This window comes from Camelina sativa, chromosome 5 (genome assembly GCF_000633955.1).
Source record: "Camelina sativa cultivar DH55 chromosome 5, Cs, whole genome shotgun sequence".
Lineage (NCBI taxonomy): Eukaryota > Viridiplantae > Streptophyta > Magnoliopsida > Brassicales > Brassicaceae > Camelina > Camelina sativa.
The window spans coordinates 1,172,577-1,194,639 of NC_025689.1; the positions used below are offsets into that span (position 1 = coordinate 1,172,577).

General features: G+C 35.6%; 2 protein-coding genes and 3 long non-coding RNA genes across 6 annotated transcripts; 2 read left to right on the forward strand and 3 right to left on the reverse strand.

The window, feature by feature from the left end:
• LOC104784745 lies at positions 702-1,432 on the reverse strand. Its single transcript, XR_767274.2, has 3 exons — positions 1,325-1,432; positions 973-1,197; positions 702-861 (listed from the first exon to the last, which is right to left on the reverse strand). It is a non-coding gene; the product is annotated as an uncharacterized LOC104784745 (long non-coding RNA).
• LOC104784746 (homeobox-leucine zipper protein HDG1-like) lies at positions 5,896-9,874 on the reverse strand. Of its 2 annotated transcripts, none has more exons than XM_010509813.2 (9): positions 9,515-9,874; positions 9,216-9,412; positions 8,986-9,103; positions 8,221-8,895; positions 8,016-8,117; positions 7,686-7,913; positions 7,107-7,284; positions 6,643-7,010; positions 5,896-6,394 (listed from the first exon to the last, which is right to left on the reverse strand). In XM_010509813.2, the coding sequence occupies exons 1-9, from the start codon at positions 9,650-9,652 to the stop codon at positions 6,056-6,058; spliced, it is 2,343 nt and encodes a 780-aa protein (XP_010508115.1). In that variant the 5' UTR covers positions 9,653-9,874; the 3' UTR covers positions 5,896-6,055. The 2 variants fall into 2 exon arrangements, with proteins under 2 accessions (XP_010508115.1, XP_010508114.1); XM_010509812.2 differs by having other exon boundaries at positions 9,216-9,415.
• LOC109132957 lies at positions 10,399-12,024 on the forward strand. The gene is made up of 2 exons (XR_002037860.1): positions 10,399-10,808; positions 11,609-12,024. It is a non-coding gene; the product is annotated as an uncharacterized LOC109132957 (long non-coding RNA).
• On the reverse strand, positions 13,482-16,390 carry LOC104784748 (probable methyltransferase PMT16). The gene is made up of 5 exons (XM_010509814.2): positions 15,604-16,390; positions 14,901-15,111; positions 14,519-14,819; positions 14,040-14,441; positions 13,482-13,954 (listed from the first exon to the last, which is right to left on the reverse strand). Exons 1-5 carry the CDS (start codon positions 16,255-16,257, stop codon positions 13,627-13,629), a joined length of 1,896 nt encoding a protein of 631 aa, XP_010508116.1. The 5' UTR covers positions 16,258-16,390; the 3' UTR covers positions 13,482-13,626.
• LOC109132960 lies at positions 18,955-19,634 on the forward strand. Its single transcript, XR_002037861.1, has 2 exons — positions 18,955-19,412; positions 19,518-19,634. It is a non-coding gene; the product is annotated as an uncharacterized LOC109132960 (long non-coding RNA).

The following is a 22,063-nucleotide window of genomic DNA, read 5'->3' on the forward strand; positions in this document are numbered from 1 at the left end:
AGATTGATGGAATATTCGAAGGAACAGAGATACCAGAATGGTGAGATGTGCAGCCATTGGGTGTCTTCTTGTCCAAGTAAACAAGCAAATGCTTATGTAAGAAACTTATCTCTTCCAAAATCTTGTCTCTCCATAAGTTCCTTCTTCTCAGGCTATGGAGGAAACAGTCAGCTCAGGGATACTTGAAGAGAAAATCTACGTTGCAGTTGGGAGAAATGTATGGAAGAACACATCAAATCTCCTATGGGCGTTACAAAACTCCTCGAGGGAAACAGAATATGCATCCTTCATATTCACCAGCCATCTCCAACGATTCCTGTCTGTAAGTGTTGTTTACCCTCTTTTGGCTTTCTACTGTAATAATAAGTCTTTCTGGTTAAGAAGTATTGACTATAATTAAAACTCTTGTCACTTCTGATGCAAAGTGGGCACCAGATTCGTTAGTGAGAGCATATAAAGAAACGGTGAAAACAGACAAGATTCTACAAGAGTACCTTAGTATTTGCCTGAAGAAAGGGGTATGTATTGTGCATGTCAACTCTGTTTTCCTTAATTTATTTCTAAAAGGAGGTTGGCTTCTCTAGGTACAGGCAGAGAAACTGTGTGTTTGAAATGGACTCAATCGAGAAAGGGATTTTGGAAATGATACAACAGCATAAAATCAGGAAGCTTGTTATGGGAGCTGCTGCAGATAAACACTATTCCATGTAATAATTGCATTGGCTCACTGAGATTAGACATGACAATATTTTTGGATCTCTCCTGTTTGTTTGCTCTCTAATTAAGCCCGTGCGTGCGTCTTGTTAACGTTTGCAGGAAAATGGAGGATCTCAAGTCCAATAAAGCAAGCTTCGTCATGTTCTGATCAACAGAATCAAAAATCACAACAAAAAAATATATAAACAACGTCGTCGTCTGTCTTCTCTAAAGGTTAAGTTCTCAAATCGAGTTAAGAAAGAAGGAACAAAATACCTTGAGCCTATTCATGGAGAGAGCAGGGTTCCAGATTCTTCTATGGCGAACCCAATCCGTACCTTCGACAAAGACATGTCCTTTGATGATGCCGATAAGTTTGATGACCTCGGGTCTTATCTGTGATTTGACAACCTAACTTGCTTGACAAGATCTGTTTTGCAAGTTCAGGATCTGAGATGCATATCCTCGGCTCTGTTCCGCTCCAGTAAAGAAATGTCTCTCCTAATAATATATACCATAGAGATACCTTGTGTGTTACGCATCCCTCCTCTAAGGAAAGTTCATATATTTAAGAAGAAAAAGCTAAAAACATAAAGATGAACGAAGAGAGAGATTGAGTAAACGGCACCGTATATGGATATCCATTGTTGATAATGAGGAAGAACACGAGAAAATACATCGTTGGAGCCGGGATCAAGAATCGAAAGCTGAGCTTCTCTCTTCATCTTCTTTATCTCGACGATATTTCCGTACAAGAATCTGTACTTTGGGCCTGAGATTCCTTTATTTATCTGTATAATTGAGAATTTAAACATCTGACGAGTATGCGATGCGGTAGATATTTTGCTTGCAAATTGTAACCTTTAAATAAGAGATTTTTAATTTGTGACGTCTCTATATTCCTCTGTATTGTTATGTATACACACATTTACCTAGCTAGAACACTACAACAAAATAAATTTATTAAGACGAAATATTTAGTCACAATAAAAAGTATTTAGTCACAATATAAACATTGTTACAAATTTGTGATGATTTTTGAATGGTTGCAATACAATAGTCACAAATTTTTATTTGTAACAAAAACGTCACAAGAGTTGCCACGAATATATTAGTAACCATATTGTCATCAATAATTGTCTCAATTACAGACTAACAAAACGTCTTTAAATCGTCACAATTCGTGTTTAAAATAATGTTTTAATTATGTATCTTATTATTACGAAATTATAGTCTCAAATGGTTACGAATGATAATTAAAAATTTGTCGCAACATTTTAACAAATACTCAAAAATCATGATATTTTGTGACTATCATAATGTCCAATCTTATCATTAGAAGTTAGTTTCAAATGGTCACAAGTTATTACTAAAAAATTCATTGCATATGATAAAAATTATAACTAAAAAATTAATCTCAAAACAATATTGTTTTTTTAAATTTATAATCATAAAATGTTTTTATAATCATAAATATTAGATACATTATAAGCTATCTTTATTCTTACAAATAAAATAAATCACAAATTCGACCAGCTGCACATATTCGACCATACTCCTATGGAAACGATCTCAGGCTCTCTGGAAAGGTAAGACTCAGATCTTTCCAACGGCGGATAGATCAGCTTATGGTTCAATTTGTAGCAGTGGGAAAAAATTTCACAAGATGACTGATGTTAATTTGCAGATCTGCGCAGAATAGGTTATATATAACTTTTAATCTACAAAAAATGTTACAAAATCCTTTGGGGAAAACTTACATATATGGGTTGGGAAATTGCTCACCAAAATTCGTCCATAAAAGAGTTCGTTTACCTCTTCTTTTTCACCAAAATAGTGAAAATGATGCTTCTAATTTTTTTAATATTTTTTTACGTGAGATTTTTTTTAAAAGAGATATATATTAATGTAATTAATATAATTTATTTTAACATCAGTTTCTATTGATGTAAATTTATTTTAACATCAGTTTGTATTGATGTAAATTTTGTATCATCTTTTAAAGTGATCTTACCAAAAAATTAATAGATACATCAATCATCAAAATGATGTAAATTTATTTTTAAATCAATTTTTCTAAAGCGATACAAACTAATAGGACTTGAATCAGTTTTATTTAACTGATGTCAAACTACTCAATTATAATATCAGTTAATATAATTGATGCTTAGTTGCTTCATTTATAAATAACTAATTTAAAATAATATCACTTAATTTTGTGATACCATTTAAGTGATACAATACACTTGTTTTTTTGTAGTGTGATGATGATGATGATGGCTGGAAGAAGATTAGCAGATTATTCAAAGGTTTGATTTTTTTTTTATGGGTATAAGTTTTATATGCAAAAGTTACATAAAAAAGGTTCAAGCTTTGTGAAATCCATCTTTTTGTTTACTTTAGCAACAATCACAGGGCTCCATTCATAATAACAGTACGTATAGAATTACGGATGTATTCTAAACAAGATATTCCTTCCGTTTTTAAATACTTGTCATTCTAGGTCTAATTTTTTGTTTTATTTTAGTTGTAGTTCTCATTTTCCAATGTAATTTTTGGTAAAAAAGTTATCTCATTTACCTCTCATTAAATGAATAAAAATTTATTAAATCCTTAAGAATTATAATAATCAAACAAGAGTATAATAATACATTTATCTATTTTTTTTAATTTATGTGAAAACCTCTAGAATGACAAGAAAACAAAAAGACAGAGGGAGTAATGTGTTTTACTACTACTCCTTTCATAATTATAGAATGTCTATTTTCAACGCCATTATACTTTTTTGGTTTGTTACAAATCTGTACTGAAGTTGTAAATGGGTTACAAGTTAGTAATAAATGCCATTAATTATTGTATAGTAAAAAACCACACCATCGTTTTTTTGTTCTTTCTTTTATAAATGGAATAATAAAAAAATTAATATAAAACTAACTTACAATTTTAATGAGAATATACGTATACTAAATGTTCATTCCTTTGGCTTCATAGCTAGTCAAATGGACAAAGACAAATAAAACATCATTTACATACGTATACAAAAAACATCATTGACTCTTTTGGTGGTGCTTAGTACTGTACAAAAAACAAAAACAACATCATTTAGAATATATGTATACTAAATGTTCATTCCTTTGGGTTCATGCCATGGCTAGTCAAATGTTGTTGACATTATTAGACAATAAATAAATTAAAAAGACTCTCTACCTTCAACTTCAAATGCAAAAGAAATAGTGGACAATAAAGAAAAGCAAAATATTGACATTTTGACGGAAAAGTATTGCATATATTCATAACGGCAAAAAATACTAATTTACCACTTAGGACATCATTAGTGGGAGTTACTAATCAAGTGACTCATTAATAAAAAATTAATATAGTGATGAAAGAGAAGAAAAAAAGGAAAGAATCGCTGCTCAAATTACTAGAGGAAGAACCGTTTCTCTCAAATAATTAACAGCTGTCACTCACATAATGGTTACAATTAATAAAAATTAATAAATGAATAAAATAATAATTTTTTTTTTTAAAGAACGTGAAAGGGTTACTGCCGGTAATGATGGTCTTATGGACACCTGTCTTGGTCTTCTTCTTTACTCCAAACAAGGCCACCACTTCTCAGCATCTCTCCCTTCTGTCTCTGAGAGTGTCTGTCACTCAATCACTCTAGCTAATTTGTTACACTTGTTTACACCATCAAATAAAAACACATCCAATTAAATAAAAATTAAAACAAAGATATTTAATTACGTCCAAACTTGATTCGAAAAAGTTATTGTAATATATTTCTTCTGTATCATAATAGATGATTTTCTAAGATTTTTTCTTGTATCATAAAGATTGAATTTTTTAGTTAATGCTAAAAAATTGTAAATTTCAAAAACTATTAAATAAAAATATTAAAGTTTGGTGAACTACTATTGGTTAATAGTTATAGGAAATATTATTATAAATAAATAATACATTTATATCTAAACATTAAATATTTTTCTTAATTAATGTGAAACTCCTAAAACATCATCATTGGTGATATAAAGGGAGTATATAATACACTCGATCTTATTAATTATCCGCACCCGGTGTTAATAATTTATTGTGGTTACATTAATTAAGAATGTTTGCTCCTTAATTTTTGTAGAGGACATGACACCGACAAAACTCAAATTGAATTTTAGGTGTGACAAATGAAATCAACTGATTTTTTTTGTCCTGGTCTCTGTCCGCATATATAAGTTAATTCACGGTTTGGGTTGGAGTAGCATCGAGCTTGGAGGAGTGGGAGGAGACCACCGAGATTCTACATCAATAGAAAAATCAAAACTTGAACTTTTTTTTTAACTTGAACTTTCTTTTTTATTTTTTTTTTAACTTGAACTTTTTGTAATCCACATCCAATTTGTTCAACCAATCCGCCATCGGTCGAAAATTTTATCTTCAACTTAACTTATATATGTATCATAGTTTTATCAATCGATTTAATTTCGTTTTAATATTTCAATTTAGAGGTACCAGCAAGTTATCTCAAAGAATGACAAAAGTACAAAATTTAAATATCCAATAGTTTTGCAAAAAAAAAAAAACAAAAAAGGGTGTCTTTGTTAATAATGCACTACTACAAATGAACTTGTCTAAGTTAACTTTTTTTTTTTTTTTGAACAACCAAACTCTTTTATAATAAAAAATCCGACGGTTCAATTACAAGAGAGAGATAAAGATAGGGCATTCTTAGCTAGAGCATCAGCCAAAAGGTTCTGATTTCTGGGAATAAAATGAAAGCTACAAATTGAAAACTTGCGAGATAGATCGAGGATATCGTGGAGAATCCCGTGAAGTTCCTTAGAGTGGATCTTCAAGTTCAAGGCCTTGACTAACTGTTGTGAGTCTGAGGCTACCGAGAGGTGTGTGTATCCCGAAGCGATTGCAACTTCCACCGCAGTAAGAGTTGCTATCGCTTCGGCCAACAAAGGGGAAGAGACGTTGAGAGCCAGATCTGCGCCTTGATTGAGAGTCCGATCCTGAAAGTCTTTGAAGACCCAACCCAAGCCTGCTTTTGGTTCTGCGATCCACGAGGCATCTGTGTAGCAGGTGATGACTCCCTCACTTAAATGAGGTCGATGTGGGGGTAAAGGGGTTTTTGAATTAAGTGGTTTGCACCCTTTTTCCGATTGTCTAAGTTAACTAACACTAGAATTAATAAAATAATGGCAAATATTTTTTTTATATCGCACCTCCGACAAAAATATTGAAGCCTAATCACCAAATATAGACACAATAACAGATTGGTGAGTCAAATACCCGAACCATCAAACGGACCACATGCAATTGTTCGTTCTTGACTCCAAAAAGCACATTATAGCTATTATTTATCACATCTAAGAGCGGCTCTGATTTTCTGAATGGTGCATGATATCAGATTGTTAACGGTCTCGATTGATTCCACGTTGAGCTTAGCCGTAGGAAGAGAGTTAACCAAAATCTGAAAGGCCACAGTGAGAAGCGAACCGGTTTCCTCCATCCCTTGACCATCTGGGAGAATACCAAACCCAGAAGGAAGCAAAGCCACGTAAGCCGAATCTGCACCCTTCATCACAGAATGCATCGCAGGGATATCTACAGGTGCGTACACAACAACCGCACCAGATGCATCTATGCTCGTCTCTTGTAGTATCAACATACTACTCTGATTCGCATTCATCGCCTTCACACACACACACACAAATTTTTTTTTGAGAAAATGGGTCAATAACGTCAAAACAAAAAAGTCAGTAGAGAGAGAAAAAATAAAATAAAGGTCCCAAAATGTCTTGTTGATTTTGACTTTTTTTCACTGCATGCTTCCAAATTCAAGATTTGTCCTTTTCCAATCAATCACATACGCACGACAAGATTCATTCATATGACCACAACTGTCATTTTCAAGACACATGCATGCATATGTATACTTACGGTGGATCGGAGTAAGGAGACGGAGTTGGATTGATCTTGGCCCTTGAAGATGTTAGCAATCTCCTGCATTGGTCCACCGTTGGATAAAATGTCCCACTCCGATCTCAAAAGCACATCTCTCAGAAAGTCAAAGAGCCGTCGCGGTGGAACTGGTATCCACACGGATGTGGCTGCGCTTAGGAGAATCCCCGGTGGTTCGCCGGAATCATCCATGTTCTTTCCAGTCATGATCCTCACGTCTTCATCGATGTTACCAATCTCAAGTTTACTCCATTTTTGGGAAGAAGAAGCGCATACGCCTCTACAGAACTTTTGAGTCATTCTTTGTGCTAGCTTCAACATGCTTTTCTTTCCTATAGAGCTTATGGCTGCATTTTATATAAAGAAAAAAGCATTCAATAATCAGACAAAGGCGAAAATGTTATTAAAAGGAATGCGAATGCGTTTTGAAGCGGTAAGCTTACGTGTGGGTTTGTCGCGGTTGGGGATTGCTGAGGACATGAGGATGGTGAGGCTTTCGCATTGTCGTTGCAAAGCTGATATCCACCGTTTGGATCCGAAGGCGAGACCTGAGCTGACTAATGAACGATACAAGTGGTGGATATGGGTGTCATCGTACTCGGTGTGGTCAATCCATGTTACCTATGAGAAAATGAAGAAATTGTAGTAGTGTAGTATCAAATTACATATACAAATTGTCAACATCGAAAATGTTTTTTTATTAACTTGGAAAATGGAGAAAAAGAATTAAGATGTTGACAGAAAATGACATGAAATTTAAAGTGATCATGGCAACATATTCAATTAAGTAAAGGTAGACTTTCCAGCATTACAATATACATGAACAATTTAATGTTAAACCTAGAAAGTCCATACTATAAACAATTCTTGGAAAAGAGTGGACATATACATTACAGAATAAAACATTTACAGCTTGTAGTCAGTAGTCATTTAACCCTTATAAATACTCCAATTAAGTTGTAAATAATCAAACAATCGATTCGATGGAAGGACTAATTATTGTAGCATATCTTTTTATGTACCTTAGAGTAGCCATTTGGCATGTCTTGCACAAGGCAACCAGTCGGTAGCCTTCTACAGCTCAGAGACGTCTGACTCTGAGCAGAGGCCGAGCCAACTCGGTCGCTAATTCTATCAACAGAGACATCCACAACCGCCCAAACACCTTCTGCATGTTGCTTACAAAACCTCAAGAACGTCACTTGACGAACCGGCACAAGAGGTGAGAGCAACTGAAGCTCTGCTTGCATCTACACTAAGTCACAATTAAACCAATCCCATTAAGAATCTGATCCACTGGTCAAAAGGACAATAATGTAATGACTTGAGTATGTATATATATACGTACTTACCAAATAAAGAGCACCGTTTCTTGTCCCTCCCATACCCCTAGAGATTATTTCACTAGTCGAATTTCTTGCGATCATACACGGAAACATCTCGGCCCATCGTTCCTAACAAATTCAACAACACAGCCATCGTAACAACATTTTTCAAAAGTACATAAATGGTTATCGTGGTAGTTGTTAAGTGTGCTAATTTAATCAAGTTACTAACCGAGTCCATTAAGGTTTCGACTAGGGCTAAGCTATTGATGATAACCATTCCAACTTCTTTAGAAGCTTCGGAGACAAACCCGTCCGGTTTAGGACCAAGGCAAGGTGTGAAAATTTTCTCGTATTCTTCACGGTTAAGCATTTCGCCTTTGCCTTTTGAGCTTGGTATCCAAAGCGGTTCGCTTGTCTGCGTCATTTTCACGAGCTCGTCCATTGCGGAAAGAGCCAACTCCAAATACAATGATTTCTGATCAAGACCGGTCCCAACATCCGTGGCACGGTTAACCGGAGCTACTATACCGGAGAAGAAAGGAGACGAAATCTCGAATCCAGCAGGTGGGACGAGAGTGAAACCGCCACCACCGTAACCGTTTTTGGTACCGACACCGAGTTGAAGTGCGGAGTTTGGTAACAGATTATGTGAACCGGTTGCGTCATCGTCAGACCGGTTAATGAATTTACCGGCTAAGGCACATATACGGTCAAGTTCGTCTTTAAGGCGTGAGTTCTCAATCCTTAAGTGGTGCTCTTCAAGCGAAATCTCGCCGAGAACGGCGGCGCCACCGCAATGACCACACATCGGATTCCTAATGGCTTCTCGTGCAGACATGTTCTCTGCTCGGAGCTTATCGTTCTCTTGTCTCAATAAAGAGTTTTCATGGCGCTCAATTTGCGTCTACCGTAAAACAAACAATATATAAGAAAATATATTTTTTTAATTAAATATAATAAACTTTGATTTGAGAGTAAGGGAAGTAAAACAAACCTTCATCTGAGTACGGCGGTTTTGGAACCAGAACTTGACTTGTTGAGAATCCAAGTTAAGCCGACGGCTAAGATCTAGCCGTTGTTTCTCATCGGGATGAGGACACTCCTTGAAAACCCTAAAAAAAATCGACGACGACGGTTGAAATTTCTATGATTAATTCATTTAATTTAATAAAAAGGGATTTATGGATATATAATAAAAAGGGATTTATGGAGTAATAAAATTACAATTCGAGTTCTTGAATTTGTTGAGGAGTATGTCGGTGGTAACGTTTCTTTTTCTTCAAAGGTCTATCAGAAGCGTCAAAGTCATCGTCGCCGGAGAGTGCTTCGGCGTTATCGCTTCCAGATCTGCTCTCTGGACTTCTCCGACTAACACTCACCTCGAAACTCTCGCCTGTTCTTGTGGCTTCTCCGTTCGTTTGCTGCTGGAGGGAATTATAAACGTTTGAGATCGACAAAACAAAACCCATTCGTAATAATATTTAACTTAAATCGCTACAAAGAAAAAGAAGTTGAAACCGTACGAGGCCAAGAGAGAGACGGGGAGAAGAGAATATAGATTTAACGAGACTACCGCCACCGGACATAGCGGCGGAAGAGAAATCGTTTCCACCACCGGAGGATTTGTTGTCGTCGTGATGGAGAAAACCGCTAAAATTCATTTTTAAAAACCAAGTATGATGTATAGATGATGTTAAATTAAAATCCACAAATCTCTACTCTTATAAATTAAAATCCGTAACGGATGAAGTTTTTTCTGTAGCTTCGGTGCATGTTCATGGAAGGAGACGAAAAAAGTGGTTTCAGATTTGTTCAGACAGAGAAAGAAGAGATGTGGAGTCTTCGAAGCCTTACAAAAGTACAGCCAACAACAGTTTGGTTGACTCTTCACTGTCTCTTAACCTTTTTTTTCTCTTTCCCATGCTAATAAAAGTCCACTCGGATGTGACAATTACGGTCTTGCCCTTCTCTGGACACTTCACACTATTATTATTAGCTTCAGACTAATATGGACCATCTCTGGTCCCGGAAGCTAGTAATTAGTAAATTCCATTTCACTTTGACGACATTTTTATGACTTTTACTTTGATAGTACTTTTATATTTAGAAAAGATTTTTGTTAGAAAGGCTAATAGTAAACTGGCGAGAAAAGGGTAAGTAAAAGGTAGAGATGGGTTGTTGTAAAGTGTGGCTGGCTAGTTAATACTACATGGCCCATATTCGGAATTGAATACTACTATAAGAGTTATTGCGATATAACCTAAGGGCATGTTTATCGGTAAGCTCTTAGAGGAGTTTTAAGGGTTTTGAATCAAAAAAATAAATCAGAAGTAAAAAAAAAACTTAAGAGAGCCCCTTATATAGTATACCCAAATTTGGAATAAGAGACCCATACGTGTCACGTTTCTGTCGAAAACGGAAATAAAAAATTGACAAATTGATTTTCTTTCTCTTCCTCTCCTTCTCCCTCTATCTCTCTCTCGATCGAACTCGCAATGGAATCAAAGGAGATGAAATCAAAAGAGATGGAATTAGGGTTTCTGTGGAATCCAATGCTAACATCGGTGGCTAACATCACTCTCTGTTTTCCGATTGCGTTGTTTCCATCATCCACGTTCCATTCTCATTGACCTCATCAATTCTCCAAAACAAATTTCAAGAAACGGGACATGGGTCTGCGAAAGGGGAAGACTTTATGTGAAATCAGAGGCGAAAACGGATGAAGCATCACAAAAATCTACTACGGTATCTTGTGATACGAGCAGCAAGTCATCTAGCTTCTTGTCTTCTCTTTGTCCACTGCTTAAAGTTTTCTCTGTAAGTCATTCTCTCTTTTATTCTATTTGGTTCTTCCTCAATTTTGTTTTTTTTTTTTTGCTTGGGTCTTGTGCGATTCTTAACACTGTTAAGTTAACAGTTAACACTTTCTGTTGTTATGTTGTCATCTCAAGTGTGTTTGTTTTCTCGGTTGCCTTTGTTTTTTTTTCTTGATGATTTCATTGTGTCTAACTACGCAGGTATCATGAATAATTTATACACTCCCGATTTAGGTTGTTCATTGTTTCAGACTTCAAAAATTGATGATTGCTGCTACAATGTGAAGTATATGGCTTTAAAAAAAAGTGAATTAGGATATGGCTTCTCTGTTTTTGTTGCAGTTTTGGTTATGATCATTGTTTTGTAAGAACCCAATTTGCCAATTCTGATTTTGGATTAGACTAGAGCAAGATTTTTTTATTGTATTCTGATTCATAGTGTAATGATCATCTGTGTTTTAGTTCTTTGGCCATGCGCAATATAAAATCTTAATTTTGCGGCTTCTTATGTCAAGTGAGTATGTTTAGTCTGATTTGGTACTAATGATTGGTGAATGTCTACTATGTGAGAGCTGCAGCCATAACTCGAGCGAGTGAGCAAAGTTTTGTTTGTTGGCCTGATACGTTATTGTGTTCCCATCATTTTAAAGCTCTCTTTAGTCAAAATTGTGAATTGCAGAATGCTGCTCTGCTCCTTTGTTAGCTTTTTTTTTCAGCTTTTGTTGGATAGCTTTTTTTCATGCCTTATACTAGTTCACTCTTTGGCATAACCGTAAATGTTTTAAAATGTTGATGTTGCAGGTTCCTTACTTTGTTCTTGGGGTTAGGAATAACGATTTGGGGTTTTCTTTGATTGGTACACGACGATGGTGAACAAACCTCGAAACTGCAGAGAGAGTATGATGGAGAGTAAGAAAGAAGAAGGTGAAGAAGAAGAAGAAGAAGAAGCAATTGGATTGAGAGTAAAGAAAGCGGTTTTGTTTCCGCAAGAAGCAGAGAAAGAACTGTGGCCGGAGAACTACAATATCTCCGATCATGCTTGTCTGACCGTACAATTTTCTCCTGTCAAAATGCTTTGTAGCTAAGTTTTGTTTGTTACCGGCTCTTTGTGAAAAAAAATGTAAAGAATCACTGAGAGTGAGAATTGCACTGAGAGAAGATTACAAAACCTTAAACCTTTGTAATTTTGTATAGTTTTTCTTTTTATAATTGCATCACTTTGTATGATATAAAGGTTTAATTTGGACCTAATCAGTATTAAAATGAATCATTCTCTCTATTTATAAATTGCACTTCTGTTGTAATATGTTTTAATGTTTTTATTATGTTTTGTATGTTTGAAAATTAATTAAAATGTAATATTTTCTAATTTTATAAAATTTTAAATATTTACACATTTATACTACTTCTATTCTATTTAAAATTTTTATATTTTAAAAAACAATATTTTCAAAAATAAGAGACCCAAAATAAGAACCTACCAATAAATTAGAACATTTTATCTAAGAGATCATGAGTTCTTATATTTAAGAAAACACACAATTAATTCATATAATATTTAACAACCCCTTCTCCTTGATACTACCGATAAACATGCTCTAAGAATCAATAATTGAATGATTGGATAGTAATGGACGTGAAAAGCTGTCGAAATGAACTGCTTCATTTATAACATATGCTTTTCTTTACTTACTCGAAGTACAGAAACCAAAAGGCCGGCAGAAAAAAAGTAGCCTTCACACCGAGAAAGGCAAAACAATATTGTTCATAAGTATGATATCTTCCAAGATGATTACTCACCTGTTATATTATTAGTATATCACAGCTTGAAATGAACAATTTAAGAAGGTTTTCTCACTATTTTATTGGGAAATTTTACTTAGGAAAATTTTACTATGACTTTATGAAGACTTGCATACGAAATATATATTTAACAAGATCTGTAATACGATTGGTGAAAATATACTTTTCCGAAACGTTGGAACAATTTTAATAATAAAAATCAAGTTTTATACTGTGTATCACAAACAATCTTCCTTTGATAGTAATAAATAGTGAAAAAGTCTGTAACAATAAATATTTTGGTACCCAAATCAACGACAAAGAAAAAGTCGTCCAGATACTAATGAAAATATGAAACTAAAAATAGTACATAAAGGTTTATAATGAAAGGTAGCTGTCATATGGTTGAATATGAAGAAACTACTCTTGACATAATAAAAATCAAAAGTTCACACTTACTACAGTCAACATGCATGTTGTCAAACAAATCATAGGTTAATGTCATTACTACTAAGCTCTCGTGATGGGTTAATGCCATGATACTAAGCTCTCGTGATGGGTTAATGCCATTATACTACTCGTCGTTATATCTAAGGATTTGAGTTTGGATTGGCACTGGAAAATGAAAAGCGAATACCAAACTCACATCTGAACTTGAAAGTCATTACCATATGTAGTATAAATTCTCAAAAACGTTTATAGACATTCGAATATGAGATGATAATAATAACAACCCAATTTTTTTAACACATTCAAATACCATAAAATTCTTAATTAACGTAGTGGGCCAAAGTTTACACTAGCTTACCAAGTTTTTATCCTACAAACATAGTTGGGTGTATACGTATGCGTACTCAGTCTTATGATTTATACGATGAGGTACTAATCGATCTCGTACACTAATTTTTGTTTATTTCTTATAATAAGAATAATGACAACAATCATTGAGAATTTATTGTTGTAAATAAAAAAAAATCAAAATCAAAACCAAAAAGCATAACATTGTAAGAAAAAGAAATGAAAAAAAAATCTCAAAATCATGAGAGAGCACTAGTATTGTTTTTATCTTCCTCAGGAGCAGCAACGGTCCAGTATTGTTTCACCGCATAGTAAATCTTCTCTCTTTCATGAGGACCCTTCTCGTGGTCAGCAATTCTACCTTCCCATTGTAATCCTTTGGTTAATTCCTTAACCTTGATCAAAACGTCCACGTCATCTCTTATAATCACTCCACCACCCGGTCTAAGAATCCGGTCCATCTCCAACAATATCTTCTCCGGTTCACATTTACCTTGGTACAATGTGAAAACCGATTCAGCGTGGATGAAATCATACGTTCTTGGATACGTCGACATCGCTTCACACCTAATGAAATGAAGAAAAACCGGATTAAACCATAACCTTCCAGAAAGAAAATTCCGGGTTTAGTATAAGTTCGGTTTAAACTTACCAGTTTTGATACGTTCCGATGAGACCACGCTCGTAAATGACACCGAGAGTATTGAGCTTAGCCTCTACCGGGACAACGTTCATGACCCAGACTGGATCATCAGCTAGAGCCGCCGCGAAACCACCGAGATAAGCGTTCATGTCAACTAAGTTTCTGTATCTCCCGCTTTCACCCAACTGGTAGTCTAATTTCTTGTAATAAGAAACTCTCTGTTTCCACAGTTTCGTGTTATCCAAGAAAGCTTCAGGTGTGATTTCCTCGAGATCGCCTTTGTTTACTCTTGGAGGAACCGCGTATAACCTAGCCGGCCACTTCTCTACCTTTCCTCCAGCCACTGTCTTAAGATCCTCCGCCTCATCAACTTCAGGTAATGGCGTCAAACAAGAATCCATCTTCGTATACCTGAATCATTCGAAAATTTTTAGCCAAATTCTAAACTACTTATAAATCTTAGATATAGAAGCTGATTGATTGATTACCAGGCCATGTCGGGATCTTGATCATGACGACAAAACTCCGGATTCTTCAAGAGCTGTCTGGTTTTCTTACAGTGAATGTGGTTTAAGGGTTTTTGCCAAATAGCAAGATCATCTCTCTGAACAACTTTCTTCCAACACAAGCTTCTCGCGACCTTCTCGATCTGAGTCTGCTCTGCATTCAAATCATCCATCGTCCTTTCCCATCCTTTCCATCGTTGCTGCCAATTAATAGGCGGTCCAGAAAGTATCCAATACCCTCCTGGTCTTAAAACTCTATCCACCTCCATCAAGTAAGCCCCATCTGAAACACAACACAAAAGTGTTATTTATTACAACTCAAAAAGGGAGTGAGTTCGAACTTGTTTAGGGTTTAGAGTCGAACCATTTTGGCCCCAAGGGATAAGGCAACGAGAGCAATGTGCTAAGTCAAAGGCTCTAGAAGGGTACGGTAAGCGGATTGTAGCCATGATTCCGATCATCGCCGGCACGCCACGCTCGAGTGCGAACTGTACCTGAGCTTCGTGTGTGTCCCTTGGTGCAAATGACATCGTTGTAATGTTTCTTGATAAAAGATATGCACCGAAACTTGCCACCTGTAAAACCAAAGACACATTTGATTGGTCATATATACCAACAAAAGTTAGAAAACTAAGGCAAATCAAAAATAAAGTCAATCTAAGAGAACAAAAATTTCTTCATTTTGACTCTTTTGTTACCAAGTTTATTTTTCAACTTTACAGGTTTAGCAGTAAAGTATGAGTAGGTCAATAGTGACATTATACGATTAGGTGACTTAGTGGGTAACACTCAAAGATGTTGAAAAAAACAATATGTTTTATTCTCTAATCTAGTATGAATTCCAAAATGGTGATGCACTAATCAAATGGAATTGAGACTAGATATGACTAGATTAAGGATATGCATTAGTTTGAAATGGACGTCCCAACAGATTTATTCGATTTTAACAGATTAGCGAGAGAGAAAATCTTATTTTTATTTTCTTTAATTTTTGATTATAAAAATAAAAAATATGATCGAACCGGGTGGTTCGGTTTAATCGGAGGGAAGAGAAATTAAAAACGTACCCCGCAACCGGTATCGATGGCTGTACGGATAGAGCCGCCGCTGAGATCAATCAACCGTCCGATATCATCAAGGTAAGCATCAGCGCCACGTGGAAACATCGTACCGCCACCAGGGAACCAAAACCGGTCATTCTCGTACCGGACCCAATTCTGATTCTTCTTCTCAATTGTAAGCTCCGTGTGAGGCACATTAGCGAACCACGCCACGTCACGGCTCTCCGGCCACCGGAAAGGCGTTTTGTAACCGTACGGCGCCGGGATTCGACATTTCAAGATTTCTTCCCTCTCGGGACAATGCCTTTGCCTGTACTCCAGCCTCTCTCTCGGGAACTTCAACGATCGCTTCGCGTCTTCGCAAGGCGTGTGCTCGCTCAGCTCGGCGCCGCACGACGGGAAACTCACGGCGGTTTCCTTCACCGGAGGCGGATCTTGAATGTTGTGGTGCGCGTCGAAGTCGAGATCTTTCGTGGAACTTGGTTTGGTGAACGTCTCGCACGGTGTACCGTCTGAATCATCGAAGGCGGCGCGTGGATTCGGCACCGTGTTTTGCCAAATACCGAGTAGGTAGCTCCCGAGGCAGAGAAGCGCCACTAGGGTTACGTAGTAAAGATTCGACTTCTTAGACCGAGATGACATTCTTGTAAATAAATTCATCTCTTTGGGGGAAAAAAAAACGATCAACCAAATGGATGAAATCAAAATATATATGTAAACACAACGACGTCGATCGACGAGAGTCGAATCGAATGTGTGACGAGTTAAGTTTTCTAAGGGGTTGATATGAAGTGGTTCGATGGTGTGTAATATAAAGGGAGGGGATGAAAAAAATAAGAGCGAGTGTTCGGTACGCGCATTAAGGTCAAAGGGTCAAGGAGGTTTTTTTTGTAATGATGTATCGTTCGTGAGAGATTAGGCTTAAACGTGCGAGCTTGTTATAGGCAACAACAATGGGGGAATTATTTTGTTCACAATATTATTCTTTTCCAATTTCATCAAATGATTAGATTTAGTTTTGGGAAATTATGGATTGTGTACATATTCATGCATTGTTATTATGAGCAATATATCTTTTAACTTTTGGAAGAGTTTTTAATGTCTTGTATCAAAGTTTTCCTTATAACTTGTGTTAATCTTACCAATTTTTTTTTAAAGAAAGGAATCCGTGTATGTGAGAAAGTGCACGCTGCGATGAAGCGCGTGAATTTTGATATCATAGGTGAGAGGGGTCCGTTTGGGTCCTTTGGATGCAAAGAGACGCAATCCCAATTGCACTTTTCACCGGTACAAACCAATTTTATTACTTAACCGAAGCACTTTTTGAATGAATTCCCCGGTTTATAAGCACTGTTTTTACAAAAAAAAAAAGCCTACACTGAGATTCTTCTTTTGCTCTGTATATACGCCAGTTATGGGAATGTAGTTTGCACTTTTTTGGGGGCCAGAGGAGTTTAAAACCTTGCGGGGTTGTGAAGAAAAGCCCGAATAAGCAATGTTTTTGAACCAAAAACATTGGAATCGTAAAACAACGTAGTAAGAGGAGTTTGGTTTGCCTTTGTAAACAAAAAGCTGATATCCAAACTACATTATGTACCTTACACCTAAAAGTTAAAAACCTAAACCAATACCCCATGGCATTGGACTGGGACATTTGAAACGAATGGAATTGAACCGATCTATCCTGGTTGGTACATATTCTCATGTTTTTTTTTTGGGTGGGAATTCTCATGTTTAAAATAAACAATATTCAAACCAAAATTACTCTTGAGTCCCATTCCAATAAAAGTTACAATAGATCTTAATGATAAGTTGTTAAGATAACCGAAGTAAAATAGTTGATTTCTTATGATTTAAAGTAGACTTTAATCTAAAACTAAATTGAACAAAGGTAACAGAAAAAACAAACTAAATCTAAAAATTTCCAAATCAAAATCCCATAGTCTTTATCCATGCATGGCCTATCAGCTTTCAAGATATTTACTAGAAAAATATCCAGGATATTTAGTTTTAATATATATAATTAGCCTTCATTGTAAAATGAGTGTTCCACGATGCATGGATCACTCCCAAGTTGTAGCTTTACAGTTGGATTTTGCTCTAGTTTTTGGTTATCTCCAGTGTTTTTTTTAATGGCTAAGCAAAATAATGCAATAATAAAACTTAAGGAGCTTTACATGTGATTATGGCCAAAGGCTAATTATGATATAACTAAGAACACACATAACTAAGTATTATTAGCTTAAAAGACATATTTTATTGTCAATAAAAAATATTTTATTAATATTAGGTTAATTGTGTCAATACGAGTATCATAATGTGAACTTACCAACACTATTTAACTCAACATTTACTTTATCATTTTGCAATAGCTACACCGAAAAACAAAATATTAATAAGATGAACACACTATCAATTTGTATGCCATGAATTAATTTCAACTCATAGACTTTAGATGGTGACTTGCACAATTAGTACACATTAAGCTAATAATACTTACCTATTTGATGACTTTGAAGGTATTTAGTATTTGTATACAAATTCAATTAGACCTAAGATAACATCAAACTATAAATAAGTTAAAAGTTTTACATAAGTGACATAACAAAATGACGGGATTATGTGTCGACTGTCATAATGCATTCAAGATTATGGGAGTCATAGTTGGTAGAGAAATTATCTCCCGAGATCGTAAGAGATTCCACCAATTAATGACAGGGCTTGCAGCTGCGAAGATTATTGGTGATTAGCGCCAGCGTGGGACCTTGAGGTGTGTTCTTAGTTCTGCAATGGAAAAATTTATGCTCTATTTTTTTTTCTGTTAAAATCATTATTATAGCTTCCTGCCATATCGTTGTTATTAATCGTAAAACAAAAAATATTTGTTCACTAATGTCAAAACTTTTTTTTGACTAATTATAATAATTTTCGAGCATCGCTTTAGCTGCGGATTAATTTCAAGTTGTTTGATTAATTATTAATGGTTTTCAATTTCTATACATATTACAATTTTTGGCTTTTGCGTGTAGGTTCATTTTTTTCGATTATTATTTTCAAAAATATTTGTATATGATGATTTAAATATATATATTTATATTTCTGTTCACCTCAAATTAGTAAAAAAATGTTTTAGAAATATACACAATTTTAACGCTATGAGAATACTAAAGGAAAGAAGCATCTCCAACGGAGGGTCCAACTGAGGATCCATCTATTTTGGGTCTAAAATTTAAATCAAAAATACAAAATAACATTGGATACGGGTTTACATTTGGATCTTTTGGATCTCTCTTTTTTTTTTTGGTTTTAGAATACCATACGTGTCACTGTGTTGTTGGTTGAGGCAAAACTATTAGAACAAAAAAAAACATTTGGCCCGTGTTTCTCTCTCTCTCGCTCTGTGTCCGACGAGCCTTCACGAAATCGGAACCCAATGGAGGATAAATTGGCTCGTCGGAGTCTTCTATCCGCCGGAGATGATGGTCACGATCGGCGATGAGATGTTCAGCAAATCGTCGACTCTGTTGAGCAAATCCGCGATTTTCGTTCAGCAAATTAGGGTTATTTGAATCTGTATGTGTTATTAGGCATGAATGTGATTATGTTTCTGTATAGGATCCAACCATTGGGTTTACTTAACAATGGAAGGCAATGAGGAATTGAATCAATCTGGGTTTTGATCTTCAAATCTATTTGCTTTATCCCGATTTTGCTAATTCTAAAAAAATGGTTTCGTTGTTGTTGAATCTCGAGCGTTGATGCTTAAGGGTTTTGAAGATCTTGCTGTTGCTGTTAAAGTCACCATGGGTCCAAAGGTACTCTTGTTGTTTTCTATCCTTCTCAATTGTGATTTGATTTGGACTTGGTTATGTAACACATAGGACTTGCTTTGTTGATAAACAGCTTTTTTAATATGCTAGATTCAGAAGTTTGAGTTTCCCGATGAAATGTATTTTGGTTGAGTGATTTGTATTTGTGTATTTGTCCATGAGGTGTTTACCATTGGACTAGCCAAAACTAATAAACATGCTTAAGTGTCTAACTTTTGAGATATGTATTTTTTCCAATTATAAATATAGTTGGATCCCATAATTTGGATCCAACCATTGAAGATGCTCTCACACGTCAGATCCCTGTAATTGATCTCTTCGGAGGCGGAGGCGTTTGACAGGATGGAGTAGTTCACAGGTTTGCTAGGTTCAATCTCTCAATAAGCTTCTTTGCACCCCATTTCATGCGTTTTATTGTACATGTCTGCACGTTAAAGTAACCGAACCGAATCAAAAATATTTCATTGGTTCTAAATCGTTTCTTTATCCCAAACATTCCAACCGATCGTCCGAATTGAGATTATCAAAATTAAAATACCGAATGGATTCTAAACAGTCATATAACCAACAGGAACTAATGATCTAAACCCGAATAAACGTGACAAAAATATAGATCATCGGGCTCTCTAAAACCTAGCTAGTTCCCCTCTCCGGCTCTGCAGCCATGATGAGCCTTGGCAGAAATCTCTGCAAGGATTTTGCTTACATGAAGCGTCTTTTCTTCTGCCTCAGCCTCCTCCGTGCGGTACTCACTGGGAAGAGATCCGTCTTCACTCCCGTTGGCTCTCACCCAGAAGCTACAGAGTCAAAACAATGATCGAGCTTTCTCAGTTGGACAAGGCTGCGGAAATCTCTCGTTTCGCTGGATCGGAAGATCATCGCGATGGCCCCGAGACAACGCTCGTCATGTGCAACGAAATCATCGACGCCATGATCGGGGCCAAACGTTACGTGGACGCCAAGGCTCTGTTCTTTTAGACAATATACCTCCTGATCTTTATGACCACGACAAAATAGCGATGGTGGATGCAGAATTTGTGGATTACTGGTTTAAACAAGGCAATGATGAGTAAGCCATGAACATTTACAGCTCAATCACCAAAGATGATGGACATTTCATGCTGTATGCGACGGCTGGAAATACCCTTTTGAGAATGTTGCTAAAGCACGGTAAGATATTTGAGCCGTGGGCATTGTTCAAGGAGATGATAAACAATTCTAACACACGAGGTTCTGACAGTGATGAGTTTCGTCGACCTCATAATGGTGTAGATAGTTTCGATTCAGAGACTATTAATATGATGGTGAATGAGTGTTTCAAGATCGGCAACTTTAAGGAGGCAATGGATACTTTCAAGCTGGGAGCTTCGTTTTCTCCGTGTTATACTAACATTATCGACAGGTTTTGCGAGCTTGGAATGATGACTGAGGCAGAAGGTTTGTTTGAGGGAATGTGGTCACACAAAGACGACTTGGTCTTGTCCCTTGAGATTCCTACATTTAGATCAATGATCAATGGATATGTTAAGGCTAGGAAAGTGGATGATGCTCGACGGATGTTAAAGCCGAGGCACATCATTTATGTCTACGTTAGTGTGGTCCGTGAAGAAGTTGGAGCCACCAGTTTTCGATCTCAACCCTAATTAAGAAGATCAGAGAAGACTTTGCAAAACAGATGCCAAAGGCGTACAATTTTAGGCTAAGGTTACGATGGTTCCTACAGTTTTTTTCATGTGATTAACCATTGATGGAAAATATCCAAAGGATTTTCAGCATCAGATTCAAGGTGATACATGGTCGAGATTGATGTACCAGAAAATTAAGGAACAAAACTAGTTTATTGAATTTTGAATCATGTATTCGTGCTTTCATCTATAAAAAATAGCCTGTAAACTACCACTAATAGAGATTAAGGATAATTGAAGATAGCACAATTTTGAGAATTATCTATAAAACTACCACTAATTTAATCGGTTATTCATATTTGATAAACAAATATTTAGCATCTATAATTACAAATGATACTAGTATAATTTAAATCATTTATTAAAAGTGACATTAATCTTAACATCATTTAATTATAACTGACATAAATAGTAACATCACTTATATCAATTGATGTAAAATTAAAATCATTTTTACAATTGATATATAACAACATCAATTACAATAACTGATACAAATATTTTGTTAACCGATTCAAATTATTTGCATCAATAAAATGTAAATCATTTATTAAAGTGATGTAAATTATTTTTACATCATTTAAATCTGATGCAAATATAGAAATTAAATGATGTAAAATACCATTTTTTTGTAATGTCCAATCAACCAGTGAGAATTTCCACAAAATGTAGGGAAAAACTTCATATCTTATGTTCTGATCCTTCAAATAGTTGATGAATCTTTGAACTTCTTCATGGGTATGGCAGAAACTTAAGACAGAGTTTATTGTGATCTGATCTTCTGGCTGAAAGGACATTGTCTCGATTAACGTCATGGCACTAGTGTAATCACCTGCTCTCATCAACATAGTAACTACATACATACCAGTTTTTTAAATCAAAACAAACCCAAAAAAAAAGATCAATGCTTTAATTTCCTAGATAAACCCAAAATAAAGGATCAAAGATTTA